Source organism: Nilaparvata lugens, chromosome 5 (genome assembly GCF_014356525.2).
Source record: "Nilaparvata lugens isolate BPH chromosome 5, ASM1435652v1, whole genome shotgun sequence".
NCBI classification, from domain to species: Eukaryota; Metazoa; Arthropoda; class Insecta; order Hemiptera; family Delphacidae; genus Nilaparvata; species Nilaparvata lugens.
In genome coordinates, this window is record NC_052508.1 from 66,448,304 (window position 1) to 66,473,226 (window position 24,923).

Consider the following 24,923-nt stretch of genomic DNA (forward strand, 5'->3'; position numbering starts at 1 on the left):
GCAGTAGTTATCACTCTCAGCTTCCTATATAAGACAGAAGTCTCTAGCATGTCCAGGCTCTTGTATTATACTTATACCGCTCTCATTAGAGGCCATTCCAAAATATGCAGTAATACTGCATATAGCATACTGTCCTTCAATGTAATATTTGTTTTGTGTTTTTTTAAATTATGACAAGTCATAACTGACGCTTCCACATGCTGGCCCAAAAAGCATAAGCTTATATTATACTTAAACCGCTCTCATAAAACATTCAACATTTCCCAATTATTAAGTAATTTATCTTTCACATTTTTTACTTCAATTGAACCTATAGTTGGATACGAATAGTAGTTTGAACTGAACAATTATTCTGCTTGATTATATTATTAATATATAATAAACGTTAATTGAGAAAAAATAATTTGATTGTATGGTATTTCTCCATAATTGAAAGAATAAGACTTTGATATTGTCAATACCACTTTTAGCTGAAGATGTGGTAGGTTTTACCATGAAACCTGGTACTGAATTGTGAATTAATTTTCAAATAAATAAAAGTGATATTGAAGAGAAGACGTTAAACTGTCGGTCCCGGCCAATTGACAGTCGTAAAGCTTATTGATGTTGTAAATTGTTTATTAAGTAGACAAGTAGACAGTTTAATAAGTAGAAAAGTAGACCAGGTCCCACATAACCTCTTTACAATATCACAAGTGCTTGGCCCGCGATTCTTCCTCTTGTTGCCAACTTAATCATACGACAGTATCAACATACAACAATTGACAGCTTGAATGATATAATCAGGCTAGATGGAACTTCTATCAGGGACTCTCCATTAATAAAAGCCATACGAATATTATTATTAATAATAATAATAATTATTTTTTTAAAACTATTAATGAAGATTGTAAGATTGAAACTCCACTGATCTGTAAAACTGTGAAACAAAGTAGTATCATAGAGAAACAATAGCATAGGTAGATATCCCATGGTATAGGGCGTTTATGTCGCAACTTTTACTGTTATCTCAAGCTGATAGTCCATGTAGTTCTTTCCTGTGAAGCTTTATGACGCTGGTAGTCTCTCATATTGTGAGAGATCATTGGATCATTCCTACAATACGAGGAGTGGTGGCTCAATCCTCGGCTACCCGGCACATAGACTAACCCTTCTGGAAAAGGCCCACACTATTGCGCAATAAAAATTATAGACTCCCCCATAATTTTAAAGATTTTTCCAACTTTTCAAAGATGACCGGAAGGATAAGGAAGGTTCTGTTAAAAAGAGCGCCATACACAGTGGATGAATGTGTGGATGTCTTGAGGGAAGAAAATTACATGTCATAGAATTATTACAAAATAAAAATTTCCTTTAAATCAACTGAAATTAATCGATTTCTTCCAGGGGGTGTTCCTGGAGGCAGTGTTTTTCTTTGACGTCTCCTTGCACTATTGTATTTTCTGTGTTTATTATTGATTGTGACGATTCAATGTTGTGAAGCTTATCTTTTATTCAACTACTTGAATAAATGAAATTTGATTGATTGATTTGTGCCGTTCATACACTCTTACCCGGTCAAATCAGTAAAAATCAACAATAATCGATAGTAATAGGCTTGAGATAACAGTAAAAGTTGCGACATAAACGACCTATACCATGGGATATCTACTTATGCTATTGTTTCTCTATGGTACTATGTAATAATTTATAAGAGGCGTACGAGAATATCGAATAACATCATTTCTCAGGTGAAAGATATTTCATTGATCTCTTGTCAACAAACGACGACCAGAGAATTTATTATTATTACTAGCAGGTAACCGGTGCACCGCAATGGTATAATTCGAAACTTGACAATTTGCAAATTTGACCTACTGAAATCTTGATAAATTCAAAATAGGCCTATAACCATTCTCGGTAAATTGAGAATCAATATGCAATATTTCAAGTTTATCATTCCAGTAGTTCAGTTTGCGTCATTCGTGAATTCCCTATCCCTGAAGAGTATAAGCCAATTCTTTCCTTTATTATATTATAGATTATTCATCAACAGATTGATTAATTTCCTTTGATTTTCAGGGATCTGCGAGACTCGAACTACCCATTCAACTGCAAATTTGACCTACTGAATTATTGAAGAATTCAAAATAGGCCTATAACCATCCTCGGTAAATTAAGAATCAATAAGCAAAATTGCATGTTGATCTGTAGTAGTTCAGAAGTGATGATGCGTCGTCATTCGTGAATTCCCTATCCCTGACGAGTATACGCCAATTCTTTCCTTTATTATATTATAGATTATTCATCAACAGATTGATTAATTTACTATGTTTTTCAGGGATCTGCGAGACTCGAACAATCTATTCCACTGGCACCTGCACGACAACTCGATAGAACGCAACATGGCGGGCGGTCTACAGCTGTCGTTGCCCTATGTCTGGCAGTACAACCAGAACTTCACGCACTCCATCCGTCTCAGAAACAACACCTGGCGCAACAACCAGCAGTTCGGCGTCACAATCGGCGGCCATTTCGCCCGACTGAACATCACCAGGAACGTGTTCGAAGATAATGTCTGCAAGCACGGGTTGATCTCAATTCAGGGCATGGAGAAGAAACTATTGATTGCTAAGAATATAATTGAGAGGAACACTGGAAACTTTATGATTGAGTTTAAAGCTGACAGCCAGTCGGAAATCATGGATCACAATTTGGATGCCATCTGCACGGAAAACCTCATAAAAAAGAACAGACCTCCGACGCCAGAGGTGAGAACATTTTCACTCCAAAATACCATTTTCATTTTTTTTAACTTTTCAGTTTTTAGTGTGATACGTTGTTTGTTATTCATATTGTTTTCACTAATATTATTACTATAGTTATAACTATTCGATAATTTCAAAGTGAAAAAAAACTCACATTCTTTTGGTGTGGTGACGACCGTTTCGTACTGGTATTGCACATTCTCAAGCCAAACAGAAACTGAAATAGCTCAGGTTATGATGGTAGGTATTTGGTCAGAGTGGGAGTGGAGGGGACTTTTGGCGGTTAAAGGAGGAGGATTTAAATGAGTTTTGAAGCCATTAACCGCCAAAACTCCCCTCCACCCCCACTCTGACCAAATACCCACCCTCATAACCTGAGCTACTTCAGTTTCTGTTTGGCTTGAGAATGTGCAACACCAACACGAAACGGTCGTCGCCACACCAAAAGAATGTGAGTGTTTTTTCACTTTGAAATTATCAAAATACAATAGTAATTTTAGTGTGATAGTTCGACATCTTATGAGACTGGACTCCCCCATTTATTAAAATTAGTGTACTATTAGTGGTGGTCCAACTAGAATTGGAATTAATTAATAGAAATATCTTATTCTTAACGAAATGGCCAAGTTTAGAGACACTTTTTTCAAAGATTCTCTTACGATGTTCATTTGTAACTGTATTAAAAATTGGATTGACCGCAGTTAAGGTATGTTCAGACCAAGCTTTTTCACTCTGCAGAGCAAAAGAGCAATATTTGAACGTCCGCAGAGTTTGTGTACACACCAAAAAACATCTGTTGGCCGGCAAAGCTACTTTCGCTCTGTTCTCAGTTGCACTCTGATTCCAAAATTTTTAATTATGTCATTCATTTTTCATTTTTTTTTTTTGAGCAAACGCGAGCCAAATTAATTATTTCAAGGCGCTGAATCCGAATCTGAAATTAGAATTCTATCTAGTGTAAACACCCGTATTGATTGAGCAGGCAACAGATCTTTTCAAATCCATCCATCCACAGACCTCTGCAGAGCTACAGATTTTGGTCTGAACATTACTTTATGCAAACATTGAGAATACTTGGTTACTTGGGGAGTTGAATCAACCTTTGGATTCCTCCACTAACAGAAGCCATAAACTAGGATGAATGAATGAATAATAATATAGTACATTCTCCTCCTCTAGATCTTCTTTTATTTCTGTTCATTCCAAAATTCATTTACGTAAAGATTTGAGCTTACCAAACTAAGACTACCTTGTGTGGGAATCTATTCCGAAGTTGAGAGCCCAGCCATGTAGGCATTTCTATCTAGATTCTCCAGTTTATCTTGTTCATGTTCAAATGTGAAATTTCTAGAAGTTAGAAGTTTTTTCTCATTTTCAGACGCCGTCCAGTGTGATAGTTTTCGACGGCTTGCAACTAGTGAAGGTGCACCGTAACTTGCTGGGCAACAACAGCTTGGCCTACTCTCTGGTGGCGGGAGTGCGAACTGCGCGTCTCAACTCCTATCTGGATGTGATTGAGAACTGGTGGGGGTCCACCAACCTCCAAGACATCAAAGCCAAGATATTCGACTTCGATGACTGGAATAATCATGCTCAGGCCACATTCAGGCCTTTCTTGATCGAGGAGTCATTTGAGGGATCGCTATCGGTTAGTACTACATCATTTTCTATCTCATAGGCTTACTGTATGTGTAATACTAGGTCATGTCAGAGACCCTGAAATTGAACAGGTGCGACATGAAAACTCCGACACCATATCTTCTCAATACTATTTTACCAGTAACACCAGGTTTCTCAGTATTATTTTCTATGAGTAATACTGTACATCATACTCCATCTCTTGAAGTATCTCAACGAGATTTCTTCTCAGTCGTGTTTCTAATATTTTTCTGGCATATTATACTGTGTATCGTTATATTTCTGGTCAAATTTCATTCAAGCAATTCCTTTTTCTTGTTAGTAAGTTGTGTTGTGAATTACTATTCAATGGATAGGTAGACTCTCTTAATTCTTCATAAATCTCATCTTCCTTCTATAAATAGGTATTTCTACTAGTCTAGCAAGTCCAAATGTTTCATTACAAAAATGATGATAAATACTATTCGCTCATGTATTCCACACTGTACTTCATGTTTCCTCATACAGAAAATACATAATATACTTCTAAGAAACTAAAATTATATTCAAACATTTCCTGTTTCAATCATTAAAATTTCTATACAAACAATTCACTTGAACTATTCATCCTATTTGTTCCATGATTTTTCCTCAAGATCATGAGGAATCGATAATCAACTTTGCTCACAAATTCATGATATCTCTTTACTTTGTTTTATGATTCTATGACCCGGTTGCACAAAAGCCGGTTAAATTTTAACCGTGATTAACTTCACGAGAACCAATCAGAGAATGCGTTTTTGATAAAACGGCTTCTCTGATTGGTTCTCGCGGAATTAATCACGGTTAAAATTTAACCGGCTTTTGTGCAACCGGGCCTATGTGTTCGAATCATCAAAGGAAGACGTATCTAGCTCTGCTTTCTTGGCTCACTTTGTAGCTTCAATCACAAAATAAGTTGAACACAGTTTAATCCTGGACCAATGATTTATTTCAATAACAATAATCATTGATGAAAAAATCAAAATAATATATCCAAAACAATCTAGGTAGAAAATTAATTGTTGATAAAAATCCCTATTACTACTCCATTAAATAGGAATATTTGAATGACTATGTCAGCTTAATCCCTATAGATAAACTACTCAATATCAATAAAATTGATATTGAGGTAAATGAGCCTACCATTCTCCATATTTTTTTCTTCCAAATGACAATAAGATGATATTATTATAATTTTTTAATTCTTGAATAATAAACACAATAATAAAAGTTTTTTGATCAGCTGTTTTAGCACACTTGAAATTTGGCCAATCTGGATGTCAACAATGCTTGTTGTCGTCGACTTCGGGAGTTTAGGTTAGAAGTTCTATCCTAATCTGAAAATCGAATTTGAATAGTTTATAATACGGTATATATCTTATCTGTTTTTCATTCATCCAAATAAAATGATAGTATCTTATTGCCGAATACTTATTCAATTCTAGAAGCATAAACTGATTCCATTTTGTTAACACGTTCACATCAAATCAGAATCAGCTGACTTCAAGGTTATTTTACAGCCCTAGGGCCGTAAAACTTTTACCGGCCTGGTCAGAAAACAATCATTTTCGGCCTTCATATGACGCACGTAAACCAGCTCATTACATCCAAGTGGGGCGAAAAAATTTTATCGGCCTGGTCAGAAAACAATCACTTTCGGCCTCCATATGACGCACGTAAACCAGCTCATTACATCCAGTGGGGCGAAAATTTTTTTCTATCGCCCCACTTGGATGTAATGAGCTGGTTTACGTGCGTCATATGGAGGCCGAAAGTGATTGTTTTCTGACCAGGCCGGTAAAATTTTTACGGCCCTAGGGCTGTAAAATAACCTTGAAGTCAGCTGATTCTGATTTGATGTGAACGTGTTTACAAAATAGTTTATGAAACAGAATCAGTTTATGCTTCTAGAATTGAATAAAGTTTTTGCAATAAGATACTATCATTTTATTTGGGTGAATTAAATACAAATGAGATAGGCTATTATAAACTATTCAAATTCAATTTTCAGAGTATAATAGAATCTAACCTCAAACCTCCTAGTACAGCGTTTATCACGGAACATGGTGGATAAACGGAATAATTTTATGCTTCTAGAATTCAATAAAGTATTCTGTAATAATATACTATCATTTTATTTGGATGAATAAAATGCAGATAAGATATATATTATAAACTATTCATATAATTCGATTTTTAGAGTAGGATAGAACTTCTAACCTAAACTTCCGTTGACATTCAGATTGGCCAAGTTTCAAGTGTGCTAAAACAGCTGATCAAAAACTTTTCATTACGTGTGTTTATCATTCAATAATTAAAACATTTATAATAATATCATCTTATTGTCATTTGGAAGAATAAAAAGTATAAACTCAACCTCTTACATAATTGAACATAATCTTTTAGGTTATTTAGACAAATCAGAATAAAAAATAAAAATACTTGGATAATTTCTTGATATTCAGATTACCTCAGATTTGCTAGAGCTATGACCTTCCTGTTTTGCTTTCGGAAGTGCCTAATAAACAATTATTCTCATATATATATTGTTTATTTTTCTGTGTGGCGAAAAATAACGTTCTCACCATGGGCAAAATGTTTTTCCGGCTCTCAATCTTTTCTAGTCCTCGGCCTACGGCCTCGGACTTGAAAACCGATTTCGAGCCGGAAAAGTCTCATTTTCGGCCCTAGGTGCGAAATATACTATTCCCGCACTAGAGCGGAAAAGTGAATCTTTGCGTTCTGTAATCAGTGTAGGAATCGTCACTTTTCAAGGTAACTGTAGGAAAAATATACTTCTAAGAAACTAAAATTATATTCAAACATTTCCTGTTTCAATCATTAAAATTTCTATACAAACAATTCACTTGAACTATTCATCGTATTTGTTCCATGATTTTTCCTCAAGATCATGAGGAATCGATAATCAACTTTGCTCACAAATTCATGATATCTCTTCACTTTGTTTTATGATTCTATGTGTTCGAATCATCAAAGGAAGACGTATCTAGCTCTGCTTTCTTGGCTCACTTTGTAACTTCAATCCCAAAATAAGTTGAACACAGTTTAATCCTGGAACAATAATTTATTTCAATAACCTATATTAATGAAAAAAAAATGAAAATAATAATATCCAAAACAATCTAGGTTTGTTTAAACAATTAATAGTTGATAAACATCCCTATAACTACTCCATGAATAGAAATATTTGAATGTCAGTTTAATCCCTATACATAAATTACCGAAGTTTATCAATGAAAGTCATATTGAGGTAAATGATCCTATCATTCTCCAGATTTATTTTCTTGTAATTTAGGTCTTGAGTTAGACTTGATGTCGTGTATTGTTTCAGAATGTTTCTATGTTGAATGTCTAATGTTTCTATAACTAAATGAAGTTATTATTGAAGTGTCAAACTACAAATTAATCACTAAGTTGCTGATTATAATTGTAGTGGACTATTCAACATTATTCAAATTGAGGTTTGAAGACGTTTTTGGCAAATGCCTGTTGTTTTTACCTGAATTGTACTTATTGTATATGAATGAATAAATATATTATTGTTTGATTTGGACAGGGACCATGGGATCAGCCAGACATTATCGACCTGGACGATCTGGGAGGCCGGCTGACCAGATCGCTGACTCTGCATCCGAGGGAGACGCCTTACGTCCTCCGATCCGACCTGACTGTTATGCCCGATGTGACACTGACCCTGCTGCCGGGAGTTGTCATGGAATTCCATCCGAATGTTGGCATCCTGGTTCTCGGCCGATTGTTCGCGAGGGGAAGGCGCGGTGAAGAGATTGTGTTCCAGCCGCATCCTGATGTTGTAGGCTCCAAGCCTCTGGCACCTATCCGGCAAAGGTAATTAGCAATAGAACAACTTGTTGAAAGTGAGATTTCGTTATGAATTCATTTGATTTCCGTCTATATTATTGTGACTGACCGAACGCAGGGAGTTCTATGTTTTAACTCGGATTTTCTTTCGTCTGTATGTATGTAACGCATTTACGGCCAAACCCGTTGATAGAATTCTATGAGATTTGGCAGGAATAGGCTATTCTTTTTTTTTAACTGCGCGTCGATGTATACACAAGGTTTTTTTTAATTTTTGCATTTTAAGGATAATATGAAAGGAAAGGAATTTCCTCCATACTGCGATATCACTATATAAAATATCATCTACTCTGAAGATAGGATTAATCAGATTATAGAATTATCATAATCAATCAGTTGACAAGTGGATTATTTATTGCAAGCATTACACAGATGTCTGGAGAAGCCGTGAACTGGTGACATCAGATATCTGTGGATGAAAAATGCGTGAGGTCTACTGTTCACAGAACTACTATAGTATTGCTTGGTGCAACCATAAAGAAAATAGCAGAAGAAGATATCTCATAGTGTGAGACCTTTATGTTCCAAATTTCATTGTTTATTGAAGCCTGTAGTCCCCATAGTTATATTTGTGGAGCTATTTGTTGTTGGTAGTCTCTCATATTGTGGAGCTATTTGTTGTTGGTAGTCTCTCATATTGTGCTGCTTTTACACTCTCACCCGGACAGTAATAGTCAACATTTGGAGCATAAACGTCCTATACTTTAGGATATCTTTCTAACGCTCTAATGCTATCTTTCCTCTATGGCTCCATTCCATTCTTTATTAACGAGCGCAGCCTCGACTATAGTAATCGACAATGAACAGCTTGAAATTCCAATAAACAGAGAAATTTGGAACAGAAACCACCCTATACGATGGGATATCTTCTTATGCTATCTTTTCTCTATGCTGCAACCCAGTATAATGCTCTATTACACAGGTGAAAATTGCTCAGTAGGTACATAAGATCAATTTCAATCCTGGATTCGCAGCTGACAGCTTAATCATGACGAACTTTCACAGTGTTGTCAACTCGTTGGGTAGAGCATTTATTAGAGGTGACTGTGATTGTACTAATGAAATCTTTATCGTAATCACGGAGTAAAGAAACGTAGTTTTTCTCCTCTCATAACTTATTTACCTCATAGCCTTATACCCACTTTTTGCCGATTTTTCAGAGCTTCAGATGGAAATTACTGAGTATGCATTTATTCAAATTCTAATGAATTGTTAATTATTATTGAACGAAAATCCAAATCAAATGCTGTAAATCACCCCGAAGACCTCTGTTACTGCAAATTTTGACAACAGGATTAACATTTATTTACAGCATTTAATTTGGATTTTCGTTCAATAATAATTATTCTTAGAGCTTCTTATTTTATGATTTTTCACATTCTATTGAAAATTACCGCAAGCTATCCGTGTGGCTGGTAGTATTGAATTTTTTAAATCGAAATTTTCTGGAATTTGGCAATCTGGCAATTTTTTCTGGCATCTGGCATTTTTGTCAGCTTCTTAGATTCACTACATGCTATAAAAACAGTCTGGTTTTATTGATTTTTTTGGATGCATGAAACTGAGAATGTGCAAGAAGCTACAAATTCAAGTTCGAATTGGCTAACTTACTAGTAACTTTCATGTAATATATCGAATTGGCTACCTTTCATTGTATCAGTAAAATTCTTGAATTATAATTCATGTGTTTGCTGGCTACTTGTCAGTTACAATATTGCCAGTAATGTGAACAAATATATTTAGACCTATTTCTTTAATTTAATTTGTATGTTTCAGGAGCCTAAGGTTGTGCACAGGCCAGAACTGCGTGCAACCAACGGAAAAAGGCGAAGGGTTTTTGGAATATCTGAACTCGACAACGTTGCAGTGGGTTCCCGTCTGTGATAGCAGGTTCTCTGAGAAGAATGCAGAAGTTGTGTGTCGTGAACTCGGCTTGGAGTCACTGAATGCCTGGGTGTCTCACGGACCTCGTGTCGAATTCCATCCTAATTCACTGTCTAGGATTTGGTCTTATCCGGAACCTGTTCAGTGTACAGGTAATTGTACTTGAATTGAAACATAATTTACAAACTAATATTCGTACTTTCAAATCAGTTGTAGCACTTCCTCCATAAACAAAGCCATAGTGCATGATACAGTAACTATATTACCATAGCCACCTAATACATAGCCATCTAATACAAGGCTGCGGCCTACGATATTGCAACGTCGCAGTGTAGGCCTAGAATCTAATACATGATTGGTGAAAAAGATTTTAAAAAATACCAGCTGATCTTTTTAACCTATCATGTATTAGATTGTAGGCCTATACTGCGACGTTGCAATATCGTAGGCCGCGGCCTTGTATTAGAGGTGGCTATGATATTACCTATAGTAATATAGTGACTGTAGTGCATGACAGGTGGTTGATAATAACGTCAGTACAGGTAGGGCTCCTACACCAATAAAACTATAGCTGATATAGATCAGCGGAAATCAACAAATGTTTATTGGTGTAGGAGCCCTACCTGTGCTGACGTCACCAGAATGCACTATGGCTTTGTCTACGGAGGTAGTGGTTGTAGCCCCATCTCTTGAGAGATTATAGACTTGAAGTAGATTCATTGGCAGCTTTATTTGGGAGTAGAGCAGTTTTTGGTTGGGCATTTTGCTCTCGTCCAATTATATCTATTTTATGATGAGTAATTATGATAGTAATTATTAGTAATAAAATTATGGTCGTAATTATGATGAGTATATTATGATATTAATGAATAAATGAATGAACTTGACCAAACTGATATTCATACTTTCTAATAAAAATCGGTTCTAATCCTATTCTCTTGGGTGATTGAAGATTAAACTTGACTAAGCTGCTTTTCATCGTTTTAAATTTGTTCAAATTCTCTCTCTTGAGAGATTGAAGATTAAAATTGATAAAACTATTCATAATTTTTATTTGGATCTAGTCTATATTTTGAGTGATATCAAGGAATATGTAAGGTGATTTAGGAATAATCATGTTCTTGAATAATAATCGTATATAGGAATCCATATTATCAATATGATATCAACAATATTATCAACAAGAATTTCGTTTTCCTTCAACAATAACAAACAACATTAGTTCAGCTGAAGGGTAGGTGTTACCATGAAACCTGTAAATGTAAATTAATTATTCTGTAATGTAAATCAATTTTTGAACAAAAATATAGTGGTATTGACAACATCAACGTCTAAGGATGGGCACACACCAGTTAGTCAAGACAAGCCTAGTCACGATTAGTCACAATACTTCACATAGTTGCTTATGAGTAAGTTTATATAGTTGCAGTGAGTAGGTTTTTGATTTGTATTGAAATTTTTTAAATAAGTGCAATATTTCTAAAGTTTTTAATTTATTGTGATACAATCTGTGATTCATTTAGAGTATAAAATCAACCTTCAAAATTCAAAATTTTAAATTATCATTCCTGGACCGAAAATCAAGTAACGAAGCAGTGTGTGATTACATAACCTTATCTTTTGGACAACATTAACATTTTATCAAAATTTTGGAGAGAAATAGTACAGGCTCAGCCTAGTTTTTCCTCCAATGTCATAATTGTATTATGATTATAGTATTTTATACAATAAATGAATGAAATGAAATTATGAAGCAACACACACTGATTAGTTATTGCAATTAGACATGTCTTCATAAGCAACTATGTGAAGTATTGTGACTAAACGTGTCTTGTCTTGACTAACTGGTGTGTGCCTAACCTTATTCTTTCAATTATCGATATGAATTTGAAGAGCATTTATCATAAGTGAATAGTTCTGTAAGACAAGACTGACTTTGTTTTAATAAGACATTTGAAAAGTGCAATAAAATTTATTCATTCTTCAATTTGCAGGTGAGGAGTCGAGACTTGAAGACTGTGACATTAGACTGAACGGACAGCTGCACGGAAAACGGCACCTCTGCTACTGGAACAGTAATTTTGTGTTCGTCAAATGCGGACAGAGAAACCTGCCTGCGGGCTCCGATTACTGGGGTGGTATCAGGTGAGATATTCATATATTTTGGAAATCTATGATATTATAATACATAAAAATGTTCTTTCTTCATTGATGAGTAAATGGACTTTTTAGTAAGTTTGATTTAATATAACGTGAGTTTTATTACAACTAAAAAATGTCATTAAATTTATCTATTTAAACTGGATTTGCACACCACAGTGCCAGTAAACAGTAAAAATATAATTCCAACTATTCTCACTCAGCCCGACTGAGGAAGTATGAATGGATAAAACAGGTTAACTTGTCCTGAAAAAAAAACTACAACGAGGATCGAGGATCTATTAGAACTCATGGCAATTAAATTTTCATTTTCACTGTTGTGTGGAATCCAGCTTTATTCAACTTCCAAAGATACAACACCAATTTTACAATGGAAAATCAAAAACAAGCGAAAATATTTCTCTTTCAATGATCACATTTCATTTTGTATACTAAAGTGCATTACATAGAGCTATAATAGCATTACAGTTCAAGATTCTTAAGTCTAATTTGAAGTTAAATTTCAGTTATTTCACGTTCTTCCATTCTTTTACAAAGAAAAATATAATGGAAAAACAAAAACTAGCGAAAATATTTCTCTTTTAATGATCCCATTTCATTTTGTATACTAAGGTGCATTACATAATGCTATAATAGCATTACAGTACAAGATTCTTAAGTCTAATTTGAAGTTAAATTTCAGCTATTTCACGTTATGTTAGGTATACTAACACCAGCTTTGACTGATTTATTGCCACTTCTTCTAAGATTTATTACTGTCTAAAAGTAAGTGAGAAAATAAGGTAATGCCGCATCCACATGCTGGCCCAATGAAGACCAACGACGACAAACACCAGCGTGTGGATGGGTGGTTTACCAACGATGGCCTTCATTGCTTACGTGGGGTTACTAGGCTGGGCCATCGACTGGGTCAAAGTGTTAGTGAGTGCGAATTTTGTAATTTTCCACTTCATTCATTTCATTCGATTATAGAATAATTTAATTTTAATCTTATAACAGCGAAATGGCACTCACTCACTCGCAGAATTTTAAATCTACCCGACCAAAAACGTTCAAATTTGGTAGGTATGCTCAGTTGGCCCTTTAGAGGCGCACTAAGAACGGATTTGGTAAAATTTCCAAAGATACGACCAAAATCTGCGTTTTTCCAGCGTTTTTTGCGCTTTCTCAGCTTTATCGAGAACAAATGAACAGAAAATGTTCAAATTTACTACAGAAGCTCAGCTGGGGTGTAATAATGTTGTGTTAGAAGGAATTTGAAATAACGCCAAAGATACGCCCAAAATTAGCGGTTTTTTGCGTTTTCTCAGTTCTTTCATCAAGTAATAGACAGAAAATCTTCAAATTTAGTTCAGCTGAAGGGTAGGTGTTACCATGAAACCTGTAAATGTAAATTAATTATTCTGTAATGTAAATCAATTTTTGAACAAAAATATAGTGGTATTGACAACATCAACGTCTAAGGATGGGCACACACCAGTTAGTCAAGACAAGCCTAGTCACGATTAGTCACAATACTTCACATAGTTGCTTATGAGTAAGTTTATATAGTTGCAGTGAGTAGGTTTTTGATTTGTATTGAAATTTTTTAAATAAGTGCAATATTTCTAAAGTTTTTAATTTATTGTGATACAATCTGTGATTCATTTAGAGTATAAAATCAACCTTCAAAATTCAAAATTTTAAATTATCATTCCTGGACCGAAAATCAAGTAACGAAGCAGTGTGTGATTACATAACCTTATCTTTTGGACAACATTAACATTTTATCAAAATTTTTGGAGAGAAATAGTACAGGCTCAGCCTAGTTTTTCCTCCAATGTCATAATAATTGTATTATGATTATAGTATTTTATACAATAAATGAATGAAATGAAATTATGAAGCAACACACACTGATTAGTTATTGCAATTAGACATGTCTTCATAAGCAACTATGTGAAGTATTGTGACTAAACGTGTCTTGTCTTGACTAACTGGTGTGTGCCTAACCTTATTCTTTCAATTATCGATATGAATTTGAAGAGCATTTATCATAAGTGAATAGTTCTGTAAGACAAGACTGACTTTGTTTTAATAAGACATTTGAAAAGTGCAATAAAATTTATTCATTCTTCAATTTGCAGGTGAGGAGTCGAGACTTGAAGACTGTGACATTAGACTGAACGGACAGCTGCACGGAAAACGGCACCTCTGCTACTGGAACAGTAATTTTGTGTTCGTCAAATGCGGACAGAGAAACCTGCCTGCGGCTCCGATTACTGGGGTGGTATCAGGTGAGATATTCATATATTTTGGAAATCTATGATATTATAATACATAAAAATGTTCTTTCTTCATTGATGAGTAAATGGACTTTTTAGTAAGTTTGATTTAATATAACGTGAGTTTTATTACAACTAAAAAATGTCATTAAATTTATCTATTTAAACTGGATTTGCACACCACAGTGCCAGTAAACAGTAAAAATATAATTCCAACTATTCTCACTCAGCCCGACTGAGGAAGTATGAATGGATAAAACAGGTTAACTTGTCCTGAAAAAAAAACTACAACGAGGATCGAGGATCTATTAGAACTCATGGCAATTAAATTTTCATTTTCACTGTTGTGTGGAATCCAGCTTTATTCAACTTCCAAAGATACAACACCAATTTTACAATGGAAAATCAAAAACAAGCGAAAATATTTCTCTTTCAATGATCACATTTCATTTTGTATACTAAAGTGCATTACATAGAGCTATAATAGCATTACAGTTCAAGATTCTTAAGTCTAATTTGAAGTTAAATTTCAGTTATTTCACGTTCTTCCATTCTTTTACAAAGAAAAATATAATGGAAAAACAAAAACTAGCGAAAATATTTCTCTTTTAATGATCCCATTTCATTTTGTATACTAAGGTGCATTACATAATTAAGTAGCATTACAGTACAAGATTCTTAAGTCTAATTTGAAGTTAAATTTCAGCTATTTCACGTTATGTTAGGTATACTAACACCAGCTTTGACTGATTTATTGCCACTTCTTCTAAGATTTATTACTGTCTAAAAGTAAGTGAGAAAATAAGGTAATGCCGCATCCACATGCTGGCCCAATGAAGACCAACGACGACAAACACCAGCGTGTGGATGGGTGGTTTACCAACGATGGCCTTCATTGCTTACGTGGGGTTACTAGGCTGGGCCATCGACTGGGTCAAAGTGTTAGTGAGTGCGAATTTTGTAATTTTCCACTTCATTCATTTCATTCGATTATAGAATAATTTAATTTTAATCTTATAACAGCGAAATGGCACTCACTCACTCGCAGAATTTTAAATCTACCCGACCAAAAACGTTCAAATTTGGTAGGTATGCTCAGTTGGCCCTTTAGAGGCGCACTAAGAACGGATTTGGTAAAATTTCCAAAGATACGACCAAAATCTGCGTTTTTCCAGCGTTTTTTGCGCTTTCTCAGCTTTATCGAGAACAAATGAACAGAAAATGTTCAAATTTACTACAGAAGCTCAGCTGGGGTGTAATAATGTTGTGTTAGAAGGAATTTGAAATAACGCCAAAGATACGCCCAAAATTAGCGGTTTTTTGCGTTTTCTCAGTTCTTTCGTCAAGTAATAGACAGAAAATCTTCAAATTTGGTACAGAGGTCTAGCTAGGGTCTAAAAATTTTGTGATGAGGTGACTCTAATATTTCATCAAAGCTACGCCCAAAATCAGCGTTTTTCCAATGTTTTTCTTAGCTTTTCTGCGTTTTCTCACCTTTTTCAATAATTGATGGAAATATATAAAAAAAATTCAGTACACAGGTTTAGCTGAGGTGGGAAAATTTTGTTCGACAAAGTTACGCCGATATAGTAACAGGTGATTTTACCAGCGTTTTTCTACGTTTTCTCAAATTTTCGAGATCAAATTGACATGAAACGTTCAAATTCGGTACAGAGGTTCCGATGAGGTCTACAAATTGAGAGGCCTTCAATATTTCGCCTATGATATGCTCAAAAATTGCGTTTTTCAACGTTCTCCTAGATCATTAGAGGCAGGCGAGCGAAGCGAGCCCACTGATCTCATTTTTGGTCGATCCAGTCGGGGGTCCAGGGGGCGGAGCCCCCTGGCTAGACGGATATGGCGAGCAAAGCGAGCCTGACGGCTAGTATTATAATAAAATTAGGTATTACGGCGAGGCAATACATCTCTTTGCAACGAGGATCTCTCTGCCAATTGAAGGAATAATCATAGATAAATGAATAAAATGAAGAAATTCTAATTACAGATTTGCAAGCTCAGACTTTGAACAGAACTCGTTCGAGCACAGAGTCCACGACACGGTCACCCACGAGACGATCCAGCGAACCGACTCAGTTGTGGAGTTCGCCAACATCACTGGAGCCGGAATTCTGCACAATCAGCGGTCGCCCGCCATCTTGGCCGTTTCCAAATCTCCAATCATCACCAACGTCAACATCACCAATTCGGCTTCTCATGGCATCTCTCTCATTTCGCCTTCGGATAGTGTCAATCTTCTTTTCAATTGGTAAGTTTCCATCTGCCAACCTCCACATTATATAAACATTATATAAATAATAATGGGTATTGGTATCTGCGACTTATATACTATGTTTTTTGTATTATGATTTTCGTTTGGATTTGTATTTTAAAATTAATTAATCTGATAAATTCAAAATTATTGTAGTACATACATTTTTGGACTCAAAATAGTGTGTGAATTGAGTTATCATTTGCATAACCTCTAGACTGTGTATTTCAAATTAAGGTTTAAAGTAGTTTTGGGCGAATGCCTGTTGTTTTTTCCTGCATTGTATCTATTTTCTATGTATAAATGAAATGAAATGAACTATACTGGTAGTTTGTTTATAGATAGAAATTACTGAGATATTGCTTTTATTCAAATGCTAATGAATTAATAATAATTATTAAACGGAAATCCAAATTAAATGCTGTAAATCATCCCGAAGACGGGGGGTGATATGTGTATATATGTCGTAAGGATTGAGACCTTTTGATTCTGGTTATATAGCTCTCTGCTTTCTCTCATCCTCTTTCCTTGACCTCTATGTTTCTTTCTATATTATACAGAGTGATTATAAAAGCACTTTACAACTTTGAAAGCACATAAATATTTGCTACTGCAAATATTGACAACAGGGTGAAGAGAATTAAATTTGGATTTTCGTTTCATAATTATTAGTTTGTTTATTGTTGGATAACGCTGATTTTGATTCGATTTGATATATGGTTGATGAGGTAAAAATTTAAGGGAGGATAACAATTTGACAAAAACCAACTTGTCCAATATGCCTGTAATGCCAACAAATGAAGCTATACAAAACATGATGTTTCACTTTTATAATTTACAATATACTGCTCAAAGAAGGGCGGCTATTCAGGCAAAACTTCTTGGGAATGGTGAGGCTTTTGATCCTGCAAAGTTTCGGAGGGGCAAAAAGAAAAACCCAAGAGACCAGAGATGGGTGACACTCCAGGCACAAATGTGGGTCAAGGGTGGCCAGGCGCCCTAGAGGCGATTTGGCGACCCCTTCATCAGCGGACCTACAAAGAAGGCCAGGAGTGGAACTCGCATAGGTCACCAGGACCAATCAGTCTGAAGGGACTGCCAAGCATATCACACTGGATTGCGAGAGACCAGGGGCAAGGAGAAGGGCTTTGTTTGGCGGCAAGCAACCAGGTGATTAATGGGATGTTAGTATAGGAAAAACTCCTGGAACTTGTAGAGGACACAGGTATTTATTTTGCCTAACTAACGTACTTGGGGACACAATAAGCTCCGGTTGACGAGTGGGGACCTTGTAGAGGACACATGTATTTATTTTGCCTAACTAACATACTACTTGGGAACACAATAAGCTCCGGTTGACGTGTGGGGCTCTTTGAACCTTTGGATCCTTAAATCCGTCCCTTCAAGCATAACAATTTATAATTTAGAATGATTTCCTTATTTGCCATATTTTCAAAAATGCCTTCTCTGATTGGTTCTCGTGGCATTTTATCATGGTTCTCATAATAAACTATGAGACATGGCCTGGTTACACGAAAGCTTGTTTAATTTTGATCATGATCTGTCAATTAATTTTGATCCTGTTAAAATTTATCAAGCTCTCGTGCATCGGTCAATGTGTTATAGTTTACTTCATACTAAATAGATGAATAAATAATATTCAATAATTAATAAACAATTTTTGACCATGATCAAAATTCAACAAGCTTCCGTGCAAAGGGGTCATGTCTCATAGTTTATTGATAATATAAATAAAAATATAAATCTAAATTTTTAAGAAAATGGCATTAGTAGCCGAAACATGTCGTGACGAAATAATTTTTAAAAAGGGTACTCAGATTTATATTTTCATTTATATTCAAAAGTAGCACTAAATAAAAAAACAATTTGTTACAAACTATACAATCACAGTTGATTGTACAGATTTCATTTCAAAATATATATTTGAAAATAGATTATTGATAGGTACTTATTTGTATGTATTTGAACAGGATACAACACTCGCTCGGGTTTGGCGTGACGTTGGCGTCGCTGACTGGAGAAGGCCGGGAGAGCGAAGAGAGTTCGTTCACACCGGCCAGAAACGTGTATCTGCCTCAGAATGTGTTCAGCATGGTCGACATGTGTGACCCCACTAAACAGATCTTTGTGCAGGAGAGAATCTTCGTCTACTACAAGTACCAGAATAGGCCTGTCAACTGTGTCAAGATTTTCTACAGCTCGTTCAGTGTCAAGCCTTTCGGATTCAGGTGAGAGAATCGACTATTCTAGAATTATTCATTCATAACTCCTTCATTAATCGTCCAAACGGGGGTATTATGTATTTACTTTAGTTTTGTACATACTTATTATAATACATTTTACATAAATAAGAATAGAAATCCAAGTACCCTTTTTAAAATTGTTTATTGTATATGAAACATATAACCGAAACGTGTTGTGACGAGACAATTAAAAAAAACTTGGATTTCTATTTTTATTTACATTTTACATGTATGCACCCATCTATATTTTCATTATATTAAGCTGCGTACACATATTCGTGCTTCCAACCCGCACCGAACACGCTCCTCCCTCGTACCGCCCTCGTACCGCCCTCGTACCACCATCGAACTACAGTCGCACCGCCCACGCACCCATCATGAACGTTACGGAAGATGTTAGCTCTTCTCGCGTTCCCCGGTCGATCCACTGTTGCTCGCCGGTCGATCATCAATCGCTCTGCTGGAGTGACGTTCGGTTGCGGAGCAGAGCGACAGTCTGTACGCACCTTAATGTAACATTCTTGAATAGAATTTAATTGACAATTATGAAGCATACTTATTCAACAGCTTATGCAACGGAAACTTTGAACATTTTAGAATGCTAACAAATATTGTCTTCACCATTTCATTAGAGGAATAAAATGAGAAGGAAAGGAACTAGAAGGAGAAGAAGCATGAGAAAAGAAGAAGAGAAATATTGGATTGACTGATTGAGTGGGAAGACTGTAGGAGGGACAAATCGCTGTTTTTTCAAGCTGAAAATCAATGTTTTATCTTTGATCACACGATAGAACCATATTGGTCTGAAATAATATTCTCAAATTGAATAGTATGGGATCGTTTTATAATATTGAGAAACTATTTTAGAAACTGGAAGTCATGTTAGCCTATATAGAAAGAAGGTTCCCACACTGTAATATTGGAAGAAGGCTCCCACACACTATACACTTGTATATCATCATAAATTACTAGCTCGCCGTACTGTATAGTTCAAGAAACGTTATTCCTGTATAACTTATCAATTTTTGTGTAACATGTCTCTAGTCACCTCCCATTTTCTACCATTATTACCATACTGAGAGCAGGTTAGAAAGAAAGTTTTCCGAGTTATTTATGTTTATGTTTTGATGTATTTTTTCAAATAGTGTCCTTGTTTTTTAACGATTGGGAAATTCTCTTTCGTTATAATTAGACCCTGAAACTAAAAAAAAACACCAAGTTATGTCATAAATTGAAGTGTAGTGCAACATTGAAAAAATAATTTCTATGATGTAATTTTTTTTGAAACTCACTTATTTCTGTTGAAATTTAAGCAGAAACTCATCCTCCATCTAAATTTCACAAGCTTACTTATTTCTGTTACTCCAAGGCCCAGTTTCTAGTTCACTAATTAAATCTAATAGAACATTAAACCTATAGATTTAATTAAAAATTGAACTTTTGTGAAATGAAACATTGTTCTATAGAACGTTCTAGAATAACGTTATTTATTGATTGGTATTTTCCAGGTTACTACAGTTCAATATGCTGAACTCAACCGATGAAATAAAGCTCTACGATGGAAATATATACTCGCCTCAATGGTCGAAGCTATTGGCTACAATAAACAGCAAGTCGGGAATGGAGAAGAAATTCATCACCACCAAAACTATCAGTTTGAGTATGAAAATGGTGACCAGCGGAGCCTCTGAGAACTATGGCTTCATTGCTGAAATAGTCACGCTTCCGATCTCCGCTATTGGATTCAGTAAGTTATCATTCATTGCATTAGATATTCCTTCTATGTTGAGCTGAAGAATTTTCAGCTTGGTACTTTTTATTGGTTCCCAATAAAACAAAATTTGCCCTCTTCCATCTCAATACTCACATGGCACAAGCACAGGTCAGGTTTGACTTCTGTGGGCAAGCAGTACCCTTTACTTGCAACCCTAAATACTTGGGAGTAGTCCTTGATAGGACCCTGTCATACAAGACCCATATCCAAAGGTTAAGTTGCAAGGTGCGTAGCAGAGTCAACCTGATACGAAAGCTGGCTGTTACAAATTGGGGAGCTGGAGCTGATTGCCTAAGAATTTCATCCCTGTCACTTATTTTTTACTTTCCTTGCCCTACTACCATAGGTAAGGAAAGTATTGCTTTCCAAAAAAAAATTAAGGTACCCCAATTTCAAGTTTTCTAGACGTTTCAAGGCCCCCTGAGTCAAAAAACATGATTTTTGTTGTGTGTGTGTGTGTGTGTGTGTGTGTGTGTGTGTGTGTGTGTGTGTGTGTGTGTGTACACGATATCTCATCTCCCAATCAACGGAATGACTTGAAATTTGGAACTTAAGGTCCTTACACTATAAGGATCCGACACGAACATTTTCGATCAAATGCAATTCAAGATGGATGCTAAAATCGCGAAAATGTTGTCTAAAACATGGCATTTGAATGATTGGAATATCTCAGTAATTTCCATCTCTATACAGAATGTTCTAGTTTAATTCTATGATATATTTAAAAATATGAATAGATGCCCTGATGAACATCACACTAATATTTCTACTTTCCTTGCCCTATTACAAGGTAAGGAAAGTATTGCTTTCCGAAAAAAATTAAGGTGCCCCAATTTCTAAATTTCAATACGTTTCAAGGTCCCCTGAGTCCTAAAAAGTGGTTTTTGGGTATTGGTCTGTATGTTTTTCGCGATTTTCTCGAAAACGGCTCCAACGATTTCGATTAAATTTATACCTAAAATAGTCATTGATAAGCTCTATCAACTGCCACAAGTCTCATATCTGTAAAAATTTCAGGAGCACTGCACCATCTATGCAAAGTTTGATTTTAGATTCCCAATTATAAGGTTTCAGTTCAATTCAAACAAAAAATTCCAAGTGGAAAAGATTGAGCATAAAAATCTCTACAATTAATGTTCAGTAACATTTTCACTCAAAATTGAAAATAAGCTCGAAATTCGAGAAAATAAGATTATTCAATTGCAAACTGTTGGCAACTGTTGATTCTATTAAATCTTTCACTATGAAGAGGTAGCAGACTTCGTGTGTCTGCAGCGCTATTGTCCTGTCACCAGCTGGCTCAGATCTTAGAAAAGTAGACTTGAGATGCGCGGGAACAGTAGCGTCAGTTGATCAATTTTCATAACGGCAAGGAAAGTTGTGTGAGTGTGCCACACCAGATTTTTTCAATAGCTGAGTATTGCTCACTGGTATGGCTCTACAGCTCCCACACAAAGAAACTGGATGCCCAACTGAACAGTGCATTGAGAATCATTTCAGTCACAATAAGACCCACTCCAGGTTCCATGGCTTCCATGTTTAGCCAATATAGCTCCAGCATAGCTTCGTAGAGAAGAGCACCTAATGAGAGAATGGAAAAAGTGCCTACACAATCCAAAAATGACACATAGCTGCTGAATGCCCAATCCATTCTTTTGAGGGAGACCTAAGAGAGCTGCATGAAGCTACAAACAGAGCTGTAGCTGGTTAAAGCAGCTAAGAATAGAATTGTGAGTGACACTGGAACTAAATATTTTTATTTTTCCTAGGCTAGGCCTGAAACTGATATTTATTTATTTCATTGGCAATTACAGATCATAATTATAATACATATTATAATAATATGATTATTATTATAATAATATAATAATGATAATACATATTTCATGTTTTGGAGACGAGGGTCTCCTGAAAAGTTTATTTTTTAGACCTGATTATCATTTTATTTTCCTGAAATGAAAAAAAAAAGAATTTTAAGGCTGATGTTGGTGTTAGGACCATACGATTGAATGAATTGCATTAGATTATCATTATTTGCAATAGTATTGTTTTATGTATGTTATCAAATAAACCCTATCATTCACAATTGAAGCAATACACAAAAAAAAGAAAAAAAGTAGGTTGGGAATGCAACGCTTCTGATGTAACGTTTTATACTGAGTTTTGGTAGATTCAATACTCAAAGATGGCAAATGAAAAATGGAAATTAAATCATTCATAAAAAATAAATAAATTATATCATTCATAGTTTAGAATGATATTGTAACTATCAATGTATAAATAAATTACTGTGGTAATCGAATTCTAATCAACTAAACTCATTGATAGGGTATGATCTCATTGGATGCACTTATGTCATGCGTTGTATAAAAATGTCATATTGGACAAAAGTATTTCTTTATTCAAAGAATATTTCTTTTTTTTGTTTTCGAATAGATCGTGACGTCCAGCATAACATCTCGTATTCGTCGTTGAAACACAACTGGCAAGGCGCTGTTCAGTATGTGAGCGCCGGAGAGGTGAATCCAAGGACAACCTTGGAATGGAATCAGATCGAGGACAATGGGGTTCAGCTCTACGGAAACTTCACCACTTGCAAAGCGGCTGTCGAGCTAGACCTGCAAAACACTCAAAATCTTCATTTCCGGGTAAATACACTATCGTCTACATTATTTTTTTATTGAGTTCTACCTTGTCTTTGTTCTAATTTTTCATCGTATATACTTTACAATAATGTATTAAAAACTTGATCATTTATTGTCTTTTGAAAATGAACTTGAAAATGACATGAATGTTGAAACATGTTGTGATAAAATAATTCAAAAAAGGGTACTAAGATTTTTATTTTTATAAATCTATATTACTCCCAACTCAGCCCTTTAACCGCCGTCGAGCTGACACTTTTATTTTATTTATTTATTGTTTTTTCCTATCTTTAGTTTTAAAATTTATTATTATAATAAACTCTCTTTCAAATTTACTAATTATTCATAGTATGTAATTTATTTTATTATTGCTAGTGTTTGCCCTCTGTCTGATAATTTGCGACTCCTCCCTGCAAACGGACAAATCATCCAGGCAGGGAGAATTTATTCATGTAATTCATAACACTTTTATATTTTGTGAATCATATTATATATTATAATTATTATTTATGAGTGTCATAATTATGTAATATTTTATGAATAAACCAATTTGAATTTGAATTTATGAATTTACTTGATCATTTACTACAAAAGGGCTACTTGAACGTTTCATTACAAGAAAAATGTAGCCCTTTTGTAATAAATGATCAATTATGTTGAAACTTGATTTATTGAATTGAATGAATTCACTACTTAGATTGTTCAATTGCTTTCAGATTTCAATTCAAACTTCTTAAATTTCAAAACGAAGTTTTTAAAACAGCGGTGTTCACTGACCAATCGGCATGAATTGGTCCCAATTTTCTATAGGATTTGCATTATTTGGTTTTGATTGTACTGTGCTTGTAGAGAATGTTCTGATGAAACCATATCGGAAAAAAGCAAGAGTAACGGCAGTTACAGTCACACAGTTTGAGTTTCGGCAGTCATGCTTTCATGAGTCGTTAACTAGAAACCCTGTTTAGGCTAACAGTTTCTATTGATAGTTGTAGGCTATCTTATAGGTCTGCTGTGAGAAAATATTATACTATCATCTCGGTGTTATATTACATTGATAACTATTAGCATATCGTCATAGAGAAACAATAGCGTAAGTAGATATCCCATGGTATAGGGCGTTCATGTCGCAACTTTTACTGTTATCTCAAGCCAATTACTGTCGATTATTGTAATTTTCTACTGTTTTGTTGGGGTGAGAGTAAAATTTGCGACATAATCGTCCTATATCATGGGATATCTACTTATGCTATTGTTTCTCTATGATATCGTCTACTAATAGAGAGTTAGCCTACTTTCAGCAACTTCAATTCAGCCAAATGAGAACCTCCTTCAAAGCTCTACAAACAAGAAAAACGTG

General features: G+C 35.1%; 1 protein-coding gene across 1 annotated transcript in view; it reads left to right on the top strand.

Moving 5' to 3' along the window:
• Positions 1 to 24,923, top strand: part of LOC111055161 (protein bark beetle) — a 165,403-nt gene that overhangs the window by 118,180 nt on the left and 22,300 nt on the right. The window contains 9 exon segments of the mRNA XM_039429103.1: positions 2,321 to 2,750; positions 4,126 to 4,395; positions 7,984 to 8,273; positions 10,083 to 10,342; positions 12,185 to 12,335; positions 16,620 to 16,880; positions 18,875 to 19,132; positions 20,656 to 20,894; positions 23,358 to 23,569. Of these exon segments, the coding sequence (XP_039285037.1) occupies positions 2,321 to 2,750; positions 4,126 to 4,395; positions 7,984 to 8,273; positions 10,083 to 10,342; positions 12,185 to 12,335; positions 16,620 to 16,880; positions 18,875 to 19,132; positions 20,656 to 20,894; positions 23,358 to 23,569 (2,371 nt within the window).